The sequence below is a fragment of the Plasmodium brasilianum genome, chromosome 11 (genome assembly GCF_023973825.1).
Source record: "Plasmodium brasilianum strain Bolivian I chromosome 11, whole genome shotgun sequence".
NCBI lineage: Eukaryota > Apicomplexa > Aconoidasida > Haemosporida > Plasmodiidae > Plasmodium > Plasmodium brasilianum.
This window is the reverse complement of record NC_090124.1, coordinates 1047303-1066024: the sequence shown is the minus strand read 5'-3', so window position 1 is coordinate 1066024 and position 18722 is coordinate 1047303. Positions and strand designations below refer to the sequence as shown.

The 18722-nt window shown below is 25.8% G+C and overlaps 1 protein-coding gene across 1 annotated transcript in view; it reads right to left on the bottom strand.

Annotated features, from left to right (window-relative positions):
• MKS88_003691 (HECT domain-containing protein 1) overlaps positions 1–17531 on the bottom strand; it is a gene marked incomplete at both ends in the record, with an annotated part of 28664 nt that extends 11133 nt beyond the window's left edge. The window contains 2 exons of the mRNA XM_067216805.1: positions 39–13033; positions 13087–17531. Of these exons, the coding sequence (XP_067072503.1) occupies positions 39–13033; positions 13087–17531 (17440 nt within the window). The remainder of the gene's footprint in view (positions 1–38; positions 13034–13086) is intronic.
• Positions 17532–18722: the final 1191 nt, after the last annotated feature.

The following is an 18722-nucleotide window of genomic DNA, read 5'->3' as shown; positions in this document are numbered from 1 at the left end:
GGAAGAATTGTGTGTACCTGAGTATAATTCTGAATTACCTATTAAATTTAAGGGATATGGCATATTATTTATATGAACTAATTCAATATGAGAACCTAATTTTACTTTTCCTATTTTGTCCATATCCATATTCATAGTTATTGATTTAGATTCAACACATAGAAATTCTTGCACTTTCTTGAATTTCATTTCTTGTAAAATATAATTGAAATCGTTATCAGCACTAAATATTATGTTAGGAGTTTTAAATGATTTATTGCAAATTCGTTTAACTGTTTCCTTTTCATCTTCATTTATATTTATTATTTTTTCGATATTATTATAATATTTTTTTTTATTATCATCGTTAGTGTGTTTTGATACCACGTCCTTAGGATTTGTGCTAATATAATTTACTTTTTCTGAAAAGCATTTTTCTTCTTTTTTTTCCTTTGGCATAGGAAATATATCTTTTATGCTTAATTTAATCATCTCAGAATTAGGTGAAGATATATGATGTACTTTTTCATTAATATCAATAATTACATTTACTGAAACTTTTTTTTTTAATTGAAGTACATAATCAACGAACATTTCTGGATAATGACCTTCATAATTATCATCTAAAATATGTTTGCTATAGTTTTCTTTCACATATTTATGATTTTCCGCAAAAAGAACGTGCTTGTTGTCTCCCTTTATAGAACTATTCTTCTCTTCAATTTCCTCTTCGTTGTTATCCAGTAAATAATTTTTTGTATCTTTTCTAACTCCATGTTCACATATATCAGGCAAAATTTTATTTTGGTCTTTTTTCATCTCATACGTGTAATCTGACACTCCATTGTTCTGTACATATTCCTTTATATACTTTAATTTTTTTTTTCGATTATGAACATTCCTTTTTATATTTTTTGAATATATATTGGCCACATGATCAACTACATACAAATATAAGCAATACTGTTTAAAATTATTATGCACATGTTCATCATAGTAATTCATATTATTATAAATATCCACTTTTTTAATATAGTACGCAGCGCAAGCAAAGTAATGAATAAGTAAAGAAGCGTTCGTGTGTAAAGGGTTAAATGTACTTCGTTCCTTATTCTCAAATAGATCAAAATTGGAGAACGTATGTGATGTTTTTTTGTCATTTTTTTCATTTGGAACCGTTGAATTTATGTATAAATTATTAGGCGTAGATTGTACATTGATATTATTACAAGTATTAACTGTTTCTGTATTCTCTTGCAAACTGTTGTTGTTAATATTGTTTAAAGAGATGTTTGGGTTGTTTCTATTGGTTATATTTAAATTGTAGATTGTTTCATTACTAACACTGCTTATTCCATTAAAATTATTATTCAGAATTCTGTTGTTAGCCGAATTTTGTATGCAGTTCAGAATATCATTGATATTATTATTTAAATTATCAATAATATTATTAACATGCTCATTATTATTTCTAATATTGTTGTTATTTGTGTCATTGGACTTATTTTTATTACCATTACTATTATTATTATTTTTATACCCGTTTTCACTATTTAACTCCATAATGTGTTTAAAAACAGAGGATCCACAAACAAGTACACAATGAAATATGTAACTTAAAAATGAATGGTAATTACATTTAACTTTTTGTCTCTTTTCCTTTATTCTATTATATCGTTCTTTCTCCTTTTCTGCATAATTTTTATATAATCTATCTTTCATAGAATTCTCCCATGTGTTCGTTTCAATGGAAATATTAAATTGAGTTAACATATCTATGTTTTTTAATTTCTTATATTTTTTATGGACTCTTCTATTTTGTAATATATAAACTATACACGACCAGTATACCAATCTACATGCATCTATACCCAAAAACATAGGAAGACGATTTCCATTCATAATTAATCCAAATAATGAAGTAACGGTTATGGGAGTAATACAACAAGATCTTATTCTTGAAGGACATAATGGGTGTCTAACAAAGGTGTCTAACATCCAATGAGCTACATGAACAGAAGGAGAAACTGCATAAAAGTGTTCTGTCTTAACTTTATTTTGTGATTTACTTTGAGCAATGGAACCAATCAAATGGTACAATAACTCGGACTGAATTATCAATAATAACTGTTCTACTAATTTTTCATCTCCCCAAGATACAACACATTGATAGAATATTCTTTGCCATCCAAACAACAGGGAAGAATTCGAACTTTTTTCATTGAGCAAATTGTACACATTTTCTTTTATTTTCGCCTTTCCTAGTTGTCCTTGAAATCCCTGCCAATAATCCTCTTTCTTAAAATTCTTACTTCTGCTAAGATAATAAACACATATACGGAACAAGTAAATAATACTAAATATATTTAACATTTCTTCTTTATTCCATACTCCAGCATTAATTAATTGACCTAAGTTATTTATTTTATTATTTTTTTTAACTTTTCCAGAGTGTAATATTTTAATGTTTAAACTTTCTTCCTTATTTTGGCCACAATCATCATTACTCCGTAATACTTCGTGTTTATTTTCTTTCATAATAGGATAAACGAATTTATGGCATTTATTTGATCTTTCTGCTTTTTCATTAAACGAATTACCCTTTGTATTATCTACATCATTATTAAATATTGCATTATGTTTGTCTTTTTTTTTTTTTTCTTCCTTTGAAAATAAATTAGTAATTTTATTTTTTTCCATATTTATTACTGTCATAGTGTTACATGTAACGAAACTCTCATTATTGTTACTGTTATAAGAGTTGTCATAAATTATATTAATTTCCCTATCATTATTCTTGTTTTCATTAATTTTTGTTAAACTTGTTTTTAATTCATCTATAAACAATTTTGGAAGTAATAATGCTATTACACAACTTATATCTATTAAATATTTTTTCAATAACCTTGCAGCATAAAATTTTACAGTTTTATGTATAATCTTATTGGAAAGGTAAGAATTTGAATATTCAAAATCGAACAAGGTATTCTTTATACAGCTTTCATTTAACTGATTAACGCTCTGAGGAAAACTTAATGAATACTTATTTTGGCTATTAAAACAAATTAAAAGATTCAAAATATAAATCCACAAATCGAAAGTGTCATTTTGTGTTATAACCTGTTGATTTTTAATTATTGGAGTTGGTATATTAAAAAATTTTAGAAAATCAGATGGTATTCCACACGAGTTTAATATTTCTAACGTGTTTACATGTTCATTGTTGGTATTTCCTCTTGATGAACTAAAAGGAGAAAAATTAGTAGCATTCTTGTACAACAAATTAATATCTTCTTTTGAATCATTGAAACAGGATTTTGAATTCGTTTTTCTATGTTCTTTATTTACAAAACCGTTTACAAAAGAAGAGTCGCTGCTACTACTTTGAGAACTCTTATTTTTACATTTACTAAACAAGTAATTAACGTTTATAAAATTCTTCTGAGCGAAATATTTAATTAATGTATCACTTATTTTTATATCTAAAAAAAAGAAAACCCTAATAAAATTTAGCAATTTTTTAAAAGATGCATAGACATTGTCATTCGGTTCATAAAATCCATCACAATTCATTTCTAACAAGGTTCTCAATAAAATACAACAGCACATAATTGATTTTGTTCCTATAAGACATAAACTGTAATCGAAAAGAGCATTATTATCAATTCTATCTACAAATAACATATTTTTTACACCTAATACTTTATCATTTAAATTTCTATCTATTGTCATGTCTTTACATACGAAATTATCTATATTCTTTTTATAAGACTCATTTGTATCATTTTCATGTAATGATCCATTTTCCTCTATAAAAATTGAATTAATAAGTGAATTACCGTTACTGCTATTTCCATTAGCTGATGTAATGCTATTATTCAAACAACCATTATTGTTAATTGTCATGGTCGCGTTTAATATATTGGAGCTATTAGAACTATTTTTAGTATTTATATTATTATGACTGTAACTATTAGAACCAGTATCTATAACAAAATTTGACTTAAATTCACTTAAATTTTTTACTTTTTTTTTATCCCTTTTATTAGTTTTCGAACTAATAGCGCTATCTTTATCATTACTACTACCATCCTCATTTTTATTCATTTTGTTCGTTACAAAATTAAGAAAGGAATTTAGAAAAACGTCGCTGCATATTATATCTACCAGATTACAAAATAATAATTCAATACATTTTCTATCTAAACTATATGCTACTGAATTTTTCAATTCAGATAAACTTGATAACCATGGAAGTTCATCATAGAAAGAATTTTTACTTTCGTTCCTTTCATCCTCATATTTTTCTTTTTGTTCTCCATTTATATTTAATCCCAAAATGCAAATTATTGATAAAACTTCTCTAATTACTTTATTAATATATATATTGTTAGTTTTAGTGTTCTTATACACATTTATATATATGGAAGAATCTGGATTAAATCCACATGTAGAATCATTTTTCTCTTGACAAGTTTTACACTTTTCCGATGAAAACTCACATGATTCCTTTGATTTCTGGTTATCGTTCAAGTAATTATCTCTATCATTCTTTGTATTATCTGTATTAGTTATATTATTTGTACTATTAGCACTATTTCCACTATTTGCATTATGTGCATTATTTATATCATTTTTGCAGTTTAATGTACTATAAAATTTTTGTTCTGAATAGGTTAGGTCTTTCTTTTCATCATACTTCTTTTGTAATAAATCATCTGTTAAGAACATTTTATTCTCACTGCTAAATATACAATTGTGCATTTCATTATTATCATCATTATTGTTAGTATCCATAAATACATTGTGCTCCTTATCAACAATTGTCTTATTAGTATCAGTATTAGCCGCACCATCATTCATTTTTTCCTCACAAGTGGAAGCGTTTAATGATGTTAATTCATGGGTTCTATATTTCATAAAATCTAGAACATTTGAATATCCATTTTCCGAACATACATAATTTGATGAACTCTTTTTCAAATAAGACGACATGTTCGTTAAAGTCGCATTCATACTTATTATTACTTCATGCTTTAAATCCTTTAATATTTCATTATCTGAGTTCAGAATTGATTGATACATTTTAACTGATTCGTAGAATTCCTTTTTCTTTAGTTTTATTTTTTTTAAATGTTTTTTTATATTCTTTTTATTATATCCTGAAAAGGAATAAAATTCATTTATATATTCTTCATCTAAATTTTTTTTATCACTTCTAGAGTTCCTTGAATTTTTCGTGCTAGGATCTATATACTCCATTGTAAATGTTGGGCCTTCATAAACAATAGTCATAGGATCTTGAAAAATAAATATTAAATTCATTCTTCTTTCAAACTCAACCTGTGAATCTGCTTCAAAGAGAACTTCCAAAACTGATCCTATACTAACTCCAGAAACCATAAGCTCTGTTCTTAGACACTTTTGATTTTGTTGATCTTCTACATTAAATTTTACACTCAACAAATCCCCTAGTTCGTAATGAACATTTGCTGCAAATACATCATGTCTAAATGGGGGACATATATTAGTACGAAATCCAACAACGTCATTTCTATCAAAAACTTCAGAGACATTTGACAAAACACATTCTGCTGGTGCCACTGTTACACCAAAGCGACCCCTTGTTTGAATACGAAAATTAATTATATCATTAACTTCATTTGGCCCAATATTTAATGCCGGAAATGTGAGAGGAGCTAAGCATAAAACAACTCCTCCTAAATTTAATCCTCGTAGAACTCTCAAAATTCTTCCTTCCATATTGGCCTCAAAATCATCGGATGGTCTACTAGACATAAAAAATTCGGATTGTGGTAATTCATCAAAAGGTTGGTTTCTGTAAGATATCCTAGGTATTAATCCTAATATATTGTTCATACTATTACATTGAGAATTATCTTCACTATTTTCTATATTTATATCCATTTCATAATCATTAGGCACAATAACCTCTTTCGAGATTGAATTTATTTGAAAATCATCGTTTGTGCTCTTTTTACTGTTTCCATTTAATTCTTTTTTGTCGTCATTTTCACTAAAATTCGATAGATTATTTTCACTGGAAAAACTTATTTCATTATGAAATAACTTTTTTGTTTCTTGATGAATTAATTGTTTTGGAAACATTTTTATTGGTGGTAAGCATCTTAATAGAAAGAAACCGTGTATTTTACTCTGCTTGTAATTTTTGTATATACCAGAATCATAATTCCTGAAGAAAAAATACGACACTTGCGTATCTGTGTCCTTGTGTCTTACAGAACTGTCATTATTATTACTACCGATACTATTATTATTGCCATTATTATTATTTTCACCATCATTATCATTACTATCAACATTATTATTCATATCGACATTATTATTAATATCGACATTATTATTAATATCGACATTATTATTCATGACAACATTATAATTCATATTAACATTATTATTTCTTCCATTATTATAACTGCTATTTGTGTCATTATTAATTTTGCCACCGTTATTATTAGTAGTTACATTCTCCTTAGAATACATGTTCGCACTGTTTCCGTTGTTATTAATAATATTTTCCTTTACGGAACTATATGACATAGGTTTCATTTTTTTAACATTGTTTAACACATAATTTTCTTCGCTCATATTGTAATTATTAAGTATATTCTTATCAAAGTATCTATTAAAAAAAACACTAATATCATCTGCATCGTTAGGAGCTTTTTTTATACACTCGGTAATTAACCTGTAAAAATTACAATTTATGTTAAGTTTGTTTAGTTTTTTAAAACGATATGTGGGATTATCTTGCCCAAATAAAAAGCATCTAAGGAGAGTAACAGCTCCTGTTGGTGAATTCTGCACACAGTTAATTAAGGCATACATAAAATCCGTAATCATTTTTTCACAATCTTTTACTTGTTGCTTATTTATTTTTGTATTATTAATAATTATGTAGAATGAACCCCTCTGATTTTTGGTTAAATCATTATATAATTTCACAATGTTACATAATTTGATCAAAACAGACATAATCATTTTCAGCACAGATTCTATTAAACTTTTTCGTTGAAGTGAAGAAAATTCAGATTTATAATCATTATAATTATTTTTATAATTATATTCTTCTTCTGCTTCATCAGGAATGTTAAAAAGTTTTTTTTTAATATATCTAGTACTACTTTCTGTTACCACCTGATTGGATTTTTCAATTTCTGCATTTTCACCAGAAACCAATATTCCCCATAAAATTGTTTTTATTAAATTCCAACTTATTAATTTTAGCTTCTTATAATTCAAATTCTCATTCTGGTCATATTTTACGTTATTAGTTTTACAATATTCAGAGGGTATGCTCCTATTAGAAAAGTTATTATCATTCGAAACATCATTTTGATCTGAAAAAAATCTATTACATTCGCAAACATGTTCTGATATATGCTCATAATCCTCATTTTCGTAATTTTCGAATTTATTATTAATCATTGAATTATGTAATGAACTCCTTTTCTTTATGTTCTTACTGAATTTGTTCCATACTAACCCACTCTCATTTCCTAGTAATTTTTCCTTTTTCGATAAATTCGTTATACCACCAGTTGCACATGTATCGCTGCACTCTATTAGTTCCTTATTTATAATAATTGATTTTCTCTTTACCCATATATTTACTATATCATTTAAATCTGTATTAATTGAAAGCTCCAATTCAAAATTGTTTTTTTTTAGAAAGGATCTTTCAGATGTATCATAATTATTATTAATACATATTTCTAACTGCACATCAGATATAGTTTTAGCATTTCCATAAATGTTATATACAGGATCACCACTAACAAACCAATAATATGAATTCACATTATTATTTATACATTGAAACATATTTATATTTATATGTTTTATTGACTTATTTAAGTTTCTTAAAGCTAAGGTATATAATGACGAATCCTTATATTGTTGAGTGCATAAAGCCCAATACTGATTTCCGTGTATATATTCCTTTTTTATTTTAAAACCTTTTAAATTTTGTAAAATAATATTTTTATTTACGGATACATTTTCTTTTACAATTTCGTGATATATAACAACCCCTGTGATTACATTGTCAAGTACGACTTCATCTTCACGTTCTGAAGTGTTGTAACTCCTAATTCGGAGTACTCTTTGCTTTATTTTTTTTTGTTTTTTCTGTATACGTTCTGAATGTATATATCCCTTTACATCAAGTAAATTTTTGCTTTCTTCATTATTAATACAAATATTATTATTGCATGCTCTTTTGGTAGGCATTATTATTTCACTAGTATTTATATTTCTAATGTTTTTAAAACCCTTTCCAATTTGAGGTATCTTCAAATTCACATTCTTAGAAGACGTTGTTATAGACTTGTGACAATGCGTACACATTATCTTGATAAAGGAATTATTCTGATCCATAAAAAATAGCTTCTTATTTCCTGTGAAATTTTTTTTTTTTAAATGCTCGCTGTTAATATGGACTTCTCTTAGCAGAGGCTGACAAATGGTTAGCATATGGTACAAGAATGGTACTACATATCTGCTGTCATTCAAGGGCTTTACTCTTAAACATATTTGCAAAGCTATTAATCGTAAAACGCTTTCTATCCAAAGTGTGTTCATAGAGTTCTTTATAATTTGTGAAAAATTGGAAGAATTCATTATCATTTTACGATTATACCTCAAATACCAAATACATATACTTTTAGTAATATCTGTTAATGTAAAAGAAAGTGCATATTCCATTGGTTGCGTAAACCAATAGTGATATGCAAATTGATCTTTTATATACAAATTATTGTTCCCATTACCAATATTATTATTATTTTGATTCATTTCGTAAATTAAATTTTTTAAGGGCGTAGTATTTCTAAATTTTATAATAATAACATGCAACAATTTCAAAAGCATCCATCCATAATTCTGTACAGAAAATAAGGAGGGTTCGACATTAGATATTACTCTGTTGCATTCATTATACGTTCCTCTACTAGAAGACGGAACAAGCAAATCTAGTATAACAGGCCACTGCATATTTTTTGCAGATTTTCGCTTCCATTGCTCAAATATACCTTTTTTAGTATTATCGTTTTTTATATACTTTTGACTATATTCAAAATTCTTCATTTTTCTTTGTTCTTCTTGGTCACCCGATTTATTATTTTCATATGAAGTTATAAACCTATATTTTTTAAATGAAATACCCTTTTCCTTTCTGTTGTTATTTTGCATAAGGGATTCAGGCGGATCGTTCCCATTTAATATATTCGGCTCATCAGTACTGTATTTATTACTTTTACTGTCATTAATATTATTATTACTATTATCTTTGTTATAGTTGTTGTAATTACTATTATCATTATTGCTATTATCATTATTATTATTATTATTAATATTACTATTGCAAATATTGCTATTACAACTGCCGTCATTATTATTGTCTACATTAACCTCATTACAGTTGCTCTTTTTCTTCTTTTTAATGTCATCCGAATTGGAATTGTAACCTTTTTTCGACCTTTTATTAGGACAAACATTTTTTTTTTTCATATTTACTATTGGATTTTTAATACCTCCAAAAATTCCTGCACACAACATCGATTTTAAGCTTCTACTAATTAGGTATCTACATAAGGTGGTTAACTGCTCTATTCTTATAACATTTAAAACTGTTTCAAGTTCAGTATCATTAATTAGAAAATTTAATATTTCTCTTAATTGAAATAAATCTTTTGAATCAATACTTTGATCCAAAATGTTCTTTATAGTTACATCCTTTACATTAAATGGAAGACTTTTATTTTTGTAGTAATCAAATGATGGAAAACTTTCTTTTTTGTTTGAACATTGTTCACATTTCATCTCATTAAGATTTTGTATATGCATATATTCTTGTTTATTCATAGAACGACTTTTTTGCAGTTTATTAGAAATTCCATAGTATTTATTATTAATTGCAGATAAATTAGTGTCAGAGGCATTTTCTTCATAATCTAAAATGGAATTTGTATATCTTGTAATGTAACTCACATTATTGTCCCATTTATTATTATTATTATTATTATCAATATTACTACTTATGAAGTCATTTTCATCAAAAGATTTACGCGCAAAGAAAAAACATCCGGATTTATAATTTACAATTCTAGAATTGAGTTCTTCTATTTGAATGTCATTACCATGATGAAAAATGTTATTTTTAGCTATCCGAGAACTCAAATATAATTCACCATCATTTTCAATGGTATTCTTACTGTTATTATTAAGTTTCTCTGTCAATGAATTATTAGAATTATCATTATTATTCTTTTCTGAAAAGTTATAATTCATGTAATAGTTGGATTCGTCATTATAATAATTTACACTATCACAACTTGGGTAACTATTTGATAAATTTCTGGATTTATTATCATCTATATATTTATTTAATTTTTTTCCATTTTGATGTTTGTCTTTTTCATACTTAAAATCTCCATTATTTGTTTCTTTAAGACAAAAATTTCTTTTACACGTTTTTAATAATCTTTTTAAAAGATATAAGTTTTTCGTTGTTGCTTTTCCAAAAATGTTTTCCGTACTAAATTGCATACATTCCAATTTTTCATCCATTCTATATTGATGTCTAAATAACTGATCCAAATATACCAAAGAAGAAACATTTGTTTTTGCTGAGCTAGCAAATGTTGGAATCGTTGCAGATTCCTGAACTATCTGGCAATCGCTACGATCTGAATATATTTTTCTAACAGTTATAGGTATGTCATATGAATTTCTACGCATAAATACAAAATGTTCATCCCATTCATAAGGAAGATTATCATTTAAAATTATTGGACATAAACCATATGGATATGTGTTCATTATCCATTCACATTTTCTTAAAATTTTATCTATTTGTTTTTCCCTCTTTCTTTTTATAAAATCCATAGTTGTGAATTCACTATTATTGTGGCTGCATTTTTCTCCATCAGGCATTATATCATTTAAATAATTTAATTCTTCTTTACTCAAATTACATGAAATAAATTCATCCTTTTCATTTTTTGAAGGTAGAATATTTCCTGTTGTATTATTTTTTTTAAGCAGAAATTCTAATTCTTCTTGTTCATAACTATTACCTGAATTAAAGCTTCTTTGATTTGCATTTCCTAAAGTTTTTATATGATTATTAAAGCGATTCCCTGATTCCATATCTCTATGTACCTTGTTACCTAATTCATTATAATCCATATTTTTATCATATTGTTTTTCATCATTAATTTTAGATCTGGAGGATATTTTATATTCCAAACTTCTCTTCTGATATTGTGTCTGAGTTTTAGATATAAGATCTATAACCCCTTGTCTAGCCAAATTGCATGCAGTTGTCATTTTCTTAATCTCTAAGGCTTCTCTTACTAGTATACATTCTATCTTCTCCATCGTACATTTATTTTGAGAATCCCTTTCCATATCTATTATTATGTTATGATTATAGCCAATAAGATATAGAAAAACAGCTATAAATGCCACTTGAGCTCTTTCAAAATTCTTATGAAACACATTGTAAAATGATCCTAAATATTTTATAGCATCCCTGTCATTATTCAATAATTTCCTTAAAAATTCAATATTTGTTTCGTTACTCATGTTCACTTTTGCACATACTGATGGTACATTCATTTTCCATGTTTTCTCCTTAATGTTCTCTTGTTGAATATTATTTGATGCATTTTCCCCCTCATTGAGCGATTGATGTGTTTTCATATATTCCTCTACTACTGGTTTATTTTCATTTATAGTATTACCTTTCTTATTTGAATCATTTGGTAATATATTATTGGATGGCGATTCTTCATTAATTAAATCTACATCACGTGTTACTTTCGTTGCTGATAAAAAGCTAGAGATGCTTTGAGGTACTATATAGTGATTAAAAACGTAATTTTCATAATCACACACAGAACAGTCTGTAAGCTGCAGCAGTATAGTTCTAATGGCTTTTTCAAAATCATAATATTTATTTTTTTTTGAAGTAATACGAATATATTTTGCAGCATTAATTAATATAAGAGGTATTGGATAAGAACTCGATGATTTTAGGCATTTTCTCATGTTAACATATATTTCATATTTGCTTAAGTTATCAGACATAATAGTAAAAAATGTTAAAAAATGCATAGCTAAACTTGTGATACTTATACAACATTCAGCTATGGGATGAAGACTGTCTTTGTGAACAGACATTTCAAATGATAAATGTCTGGAAGTTAATAAAGCTTGCAAAGTTATTTTTAGAAACATGGGCCAAATATTTAAAGCCATTTTTAAAGATAAATAATTCTTTAATTCCTTTATATATGTATATCTACTACCTTTCTTATCAACAAAAAGGTTAGTCACATATCCTAAACAAGGGATTATTCCACTTATTATAAAATTACATGCTTCCAACAATGTTAAACTTTTGGGTTTTATCATATTTGCGCATAACTGAAGAAATGATTTCTTCTCATTTAAGTCATTTCTAATTACGTTTGATCCAAATATATTTATAAATTTATGCATACCATTTTTTTCATATAGATAATGATATGAAATATTAGATAAAACACGTAGTCCAACACCTAACATTATCTGTAATATTTCTTCCAAGAGGGAAAAAATAAAATTTAACTTTTTGGAATCATTTTTATATTTCATTATTTTCTTTCTTAAATCTTTAAGTTTCTTGCTGTTTTTAGCATATCTTTTCTTTTTGGAAATATTATGTATAATTTCATTTAGCTGAATTTTAAAATTGCTGGAATCACTATTATTTTCATAAAAATACTGTATATTTTTCCTTATATAAAACTCTTCAGACTCATCGGAGTTATAATTATAGTCAGGTATAAGTGTGGATATAGTCTTTATATTATGAAAACCAGATGATTTCTTTTTATGTATATTTTCTTCCGTATCAACATTTATACATTCTAAACTAGTTTGAACTAAGTCAGATATTTCGTTTTTATTCTCATAAAATTGTGAATCAGAATCATCCGATTGTGATACTACATCGTTAATTAAACTGGGGCTTTGCTTACGAATCAATGGAGTCCAAGATTTTTTTTTTTTTCATACTTCGAATACATTAATGTGTTATTATTCACATTATCTAATGAAGAATTGGGGCTCATAGAACTAGAATATATGCTCTTGTAACTATTTGTATCTTCCAAATCGTTATTTAAATTTCCTAGTAACTGATCTCTTAAGCTAGATGATTTATTAGTGCAAGTCTTAATAGAGTCCATATGTCCTATTTTTGTTTCTTCATCTACTTCTTCATATTTTGCTCCTTTTAATTGCACAATAATATTATTTTCTTGCTCTTCAGATATTCTTTTTGACATTTCATTGTGTACATTATAAAATGGGATGACAGGTTGGTACAAATATGTCTTTGTAGTTTCATATTCTGTTGCAATAGTCAGGATATAGGTAGTAAACATTAGAACAATATCTCGCAAAAATATAGATGCTACTTCACTTGCGCTACTTACATGATTATTTTTTTGTTTTATTTGATTCAATATTTTGATACAGGAATCAAAATAATTATAATTAGCGTAAATTTCTTTCCTTGATTCATCATATTCATAGAATGTGCATAATTTATTAATAAAATCACAAGATTTGTTTTCGGTTAAAAAATCGTATTCATCATTGTGTTGTATAACAGGCATATTAATTGCATTATTAATTTGATTATTTATTAGGGAGATTAATTCTTCAACAAAAATACCAAAATGTGTGGTGTCAATGATTCTAGATTTACTATTTTTTTTTCTTTTCTCATATCTCTCAATTTCATGTTTATTTTCTTCATAATATCTTCTTTTCTTTCTTTTTTCCTCTTTATTTTTACTCGTTCTATTTTCATTCAAATTATCTGTGCTAGTGTTGTATAAAGTAGAACTGGAAGATGAGGAAGAAACATTACTTGAATTGAAATTTTGAGAATTTAAGTAACGACCGGTTGGATTTACGTTAATTCGCTTATATGTACTTCCGGAACAATTTTTATTAGGTGCACTGAGCATTCGTTTCATCATTATTTCTAAAATACCTTTTTCTTCTAAAGATTTTAGCAAGGTCAATATCATTTGTGAATCCAAACTATTATTATTATCAGAAAAGAATTTGAGTAAAGTTAAAATGGTTTCAATGGGTATTCTTATAAATATGTTGCTTACAATTATTCTGTCTGCCTCCAAAAGTATTTGGAACACATTTCTCCTTAATAACCACAAAGTACCATTCAGATCTAATTCCTCCATTTCGTAATATTCATTTATATAAAAATCCTGCCTATTAATAAAAGGAGTTTTAAGCTTAATTATTTTTAAAAAGGATGTTATCAATCTTTCTGACAAGGAATAAAAATTTTCATTATTTTCTATTCTACTATTTTGGGTATCCAAACTATTATTTAAATATAATTTCAAAATGCTTAAGGTACAAATTTGTGAATCCGATATTTGATTCCATTCATATAAATATTCTCTATATTTTTTAACGAAATCGTCAAATTGATATACACGTAACCTCCTTGTGTTCATGTTATCATTATTACTATCTTTACCCATTACGCATCTCTTGGTTAATTTGAATAATTTTCTAAGAATTTTATTATTGTTTTCAGTACATTTAATTAACGTTTCAAAAGTATAAATATCGATGTTATTATATAATGTGTATGATGTCTCTTTTTCAATTATCTTATTATAATCGTTATCATTCCAATAGCAGAAACGGTACATATAACGATTTAATGCGATAGAAACTTTATTATAAAGTTCTATTATATTAAGTGGATTTCTAAGGAGAAAATTGCTGTTTATATCTGGAATTAATTTTTTATTTACTAATTCGTCAACAAAGGCTGACGACCAAGAACATTCTTTTGGAAATTCAAAAATACATGTACGTGATGTATACACTTTTAATTTTACATTACTGTTCAGCAATATATTATTAACAGAAGAATAATTCTTTTTTATAATGGTTGATAATAAATGTTTTCCATTTGAATAGATAATCATTTTACCGTGATTATTTTGTATACCACGTACATAACTAGCATCATTGCTATAACATCCTTGATCTATCAATATATCGAATACAATTTTATTCATATTTGTTATATCATATACATTTATCAGTTTATTTGCACGTTTGCTCTTCTCTTTATCTTTTTTGTAACTCGATCTTGAACCAATATTTAAAGAATCATTTTTACATGTGTTCTGTTCATTATGCTTTATATTTGATATTTTGTTTGTTTTATCGTTGTCTACTATTTCAATTTCTCCCTTTTCTTTCATAGAATTTTCTGAATTTCTTGATTTTATCAATATAGTATACATATGATTCTGTTGGAATTTAATTTCTAAAAAGTTATATTCTTTATTTTTATTACTATTTCCCACTGAATTAACATTTATGTTTACATCCTCGTTATTATCATCTTCAACTAACTGAAACAGTATTTTACACTTCGACCCAAGTTCATCTAATACTTTTATAGAGTTATCAATTTCAAAAGATACGATAATTTGAAATATATAAAATCCATAAGTTGGAAGCATATTACTAGAGTATTCACAGGGTTTGGGAATATCCTTCAAACATCTTTGGGGTTTATTATTTATTTTTAAAAACATAGGATACTGCAAGGAAAACAATTCTAAAAGCTTCAAGGATTCATATTCATATAAAGGAACTCTGCATAATAATTTTTTAAAGTCTGTGTAATTGGTATGGTAATTATTATTAGTACTGTTGCTGTTATTACAACTGCTGCTATTACCATAATTATCATTACTATTGCTATTGTTATTGCTATTGCTATTATTATTATTATTATTAGTAGTAGTAGTAGTAGTAGCAGTAGTAGTACATATATTAACATTTTCAATTTTTAATCCTGCATAATCATTTATGTAGCAAGAATTACTGTAGGTAATGTCTTTATTGTCATAAATTCTTTTGTAACCTAATTTTATTTCACTTCTTAAATAAGGTATAATTATGTATTCTGCCACTGTGTTTAGGAAATGAACAATATCCTTTAAAGATTTTTCATAGACTGCTATCGTTAGAAAAGTGTCGACTGCTTTAAGTGTTAACGCTAAATCATAATTACATATGGAATATTTTAATATTTCTCTACTGATATCAATAGAATTATTGTATATATTTAAAGGTAAAAAGGAATAATTGTATTTATCTCTGAGGTTTAATTGAGAAACTCCTGATTCTTTATTCCACGTATTTGCACAGTTCTTCTTTGTTTTGTTCAATAACTGTCTAAGAAATATATGGATTTCTTCATTTTCATTTTTCATAGAGTTTATTCCTTTTAAAATAATTTTGAAAATATCGCAGTAGTTAACACAATATCCACTTGATGAAGCAGAATTGTCTGTTTTATTCTTATTTAAGTTAAAAATTTTAAATACCATATCTTGAATTAACGTTGTGTCATCTAAGCTATTTACAAAAGGGGATTCTGATTTAGTCCAGTATTTTTCGTAATCGGGAGAAGGAAGCATTTCACTTATAATTTTTCCAGTTTTAAACAATGGAACTTTCACATTATCACTCATTGCGTGCTCAATCATGGATTTCGCTTCTATTATTGATTTATTTTGATTATTATATATAGAATTTCTTACATTTTCCAAATATTTTGGTAATAAAATCATATTATTTGTCATCTTTGTAATATTAGTAAAACTTCCATTCTCAGAAGTTTTTGTTTTATCATTTTCGTCTTTTATAATTGCATCATTTAAACTAATCATTTTTAAGTATTCTTCGTACTTTTTATCTCTCCACGATGTACTATCCATTTGATTTAAAACGTTATATAGATAATCACCATATTCTTCTAATTCGTCAAAAGGCTCAATAATGCCTTTTTCATCAAAATAGTTTTTTTCCCATGAATCCATGTTATTCTTTATTTGGGGTGACTCACATAAAGTATAATCTTGAATTGTTTCTTCATTTTTAGAATCATTTTTCTCATAAATAAAGATATTGTCTTGTTCTTTTAATTCGACTTCATTTATTTGATTTTCTATAGAATTATCACTTTTCTTGAGAGAAGTTATAATGAATTTTATCATTGTTCCACATATATAGTAATAATGTTTCTTTTTTTTGGTTTCCAAATAATTAATGAATTTTAAAATATCCTCTTCATATTTTTTGTTCTTACTTAAATTAAGATCACTAAATTTTAAGCATCTAACAAATTCCAAATACACTTTTGCTTTATGTAACAGTCGTAAAATATTTTCGTAGCTACCTATTAATCGTGAAGATGACTGCAGCAACAAAAATTCTCCATAGTTGCTAATAGATTTAAAAAATCTTGTTCTGCTTAAAACAACGAATTCTGACACATGGTATTTATTTTTATTCTGGGAATAATCGAGTATATTTTTTAATTTTCCTGAAATTAAAATTTTGTCATTTTCGCATATATCTTCATACAAGGAATACAAATCATTCATTTTCACTTTTTATTATATAAAAGGCAATAAATTTATTGAAAATTAAGCATAAGTTTACAAATTGACAAACTAACAAATTGATAAATTGACAGATTGCCAAAATATTAGATGGAAAAGACAGGAAAATAAAATGAAATATGGAATAATAAAGACGATCATTAATAAGATTCGCAAACTTAAATATAAAATTTCATTACATCATTATAGGTTATTTTAACAAAAAATTTAAAATAACATTAAATTAGAGAATTACAATAATAATTAATAATGTAACAAATTGTTGTCTTCACTGGATTTTATTTCTTCAGTAATATATAATTTTAGCTTTAAAACTTAAAACAAATAATTTGAGAATTAAAAATATATTTAAAAAAAACAAAACAAAACAAATATGGAAATGTAAAGTCAAATATATGGAAATATGTGGAAATATGTGGAATTATGTGGAAATATATGAAGATATATAAAAATATGTACAAATATATACAAATATATGGAAACATACACATAAATATGTGTATTTATGTGTACATATGTATAAACAAAAATAGTAAATATGGGGCACAATTACCTACGAAAACATTAACAACATAAACAAATTTTGGGAAACGTTACATAATATTTCTTTCGTCAAATCATAGGAAAAGTATTTTTATAATATTTTTTTTCTGTTTTAGTGGTATATGAAAACAAATGTGAACATAATGTTATATATTTTCTTATATATCTACAAAAGTCGTATATATCTCAGTGCAAATATCTTTGCCTGCAAGATGCATATACTATGAATTTATTTTGTCACAAAATTTTACAACATAAAACAGTACTATAACACACAATTTTCATAAGGAATAATATACGATGTTCATTACACTACACAATTTGAGAAACATAACATGAATATTAAAGAAATATTTACTTACTAACAATTAATAAAAAAACTAATTTTAATGTGTGTATATTTAATAATATATTATGTGTGTAATAGTGTGCAACATGTAGATTCAGTGCACCATAAGAATAAAATAAATATTTATTATTTTATTATATATATATATATATATATATATATATACTTTTACTTAATTTTCAATCAAAAAAAAAAAAAAAAAAAAAAATTAAGAAAAATAAAAATGTAATTAAAAACACAAATCAAAAATAAAATGAAAAGTTATGTTCTATAAAATTCAG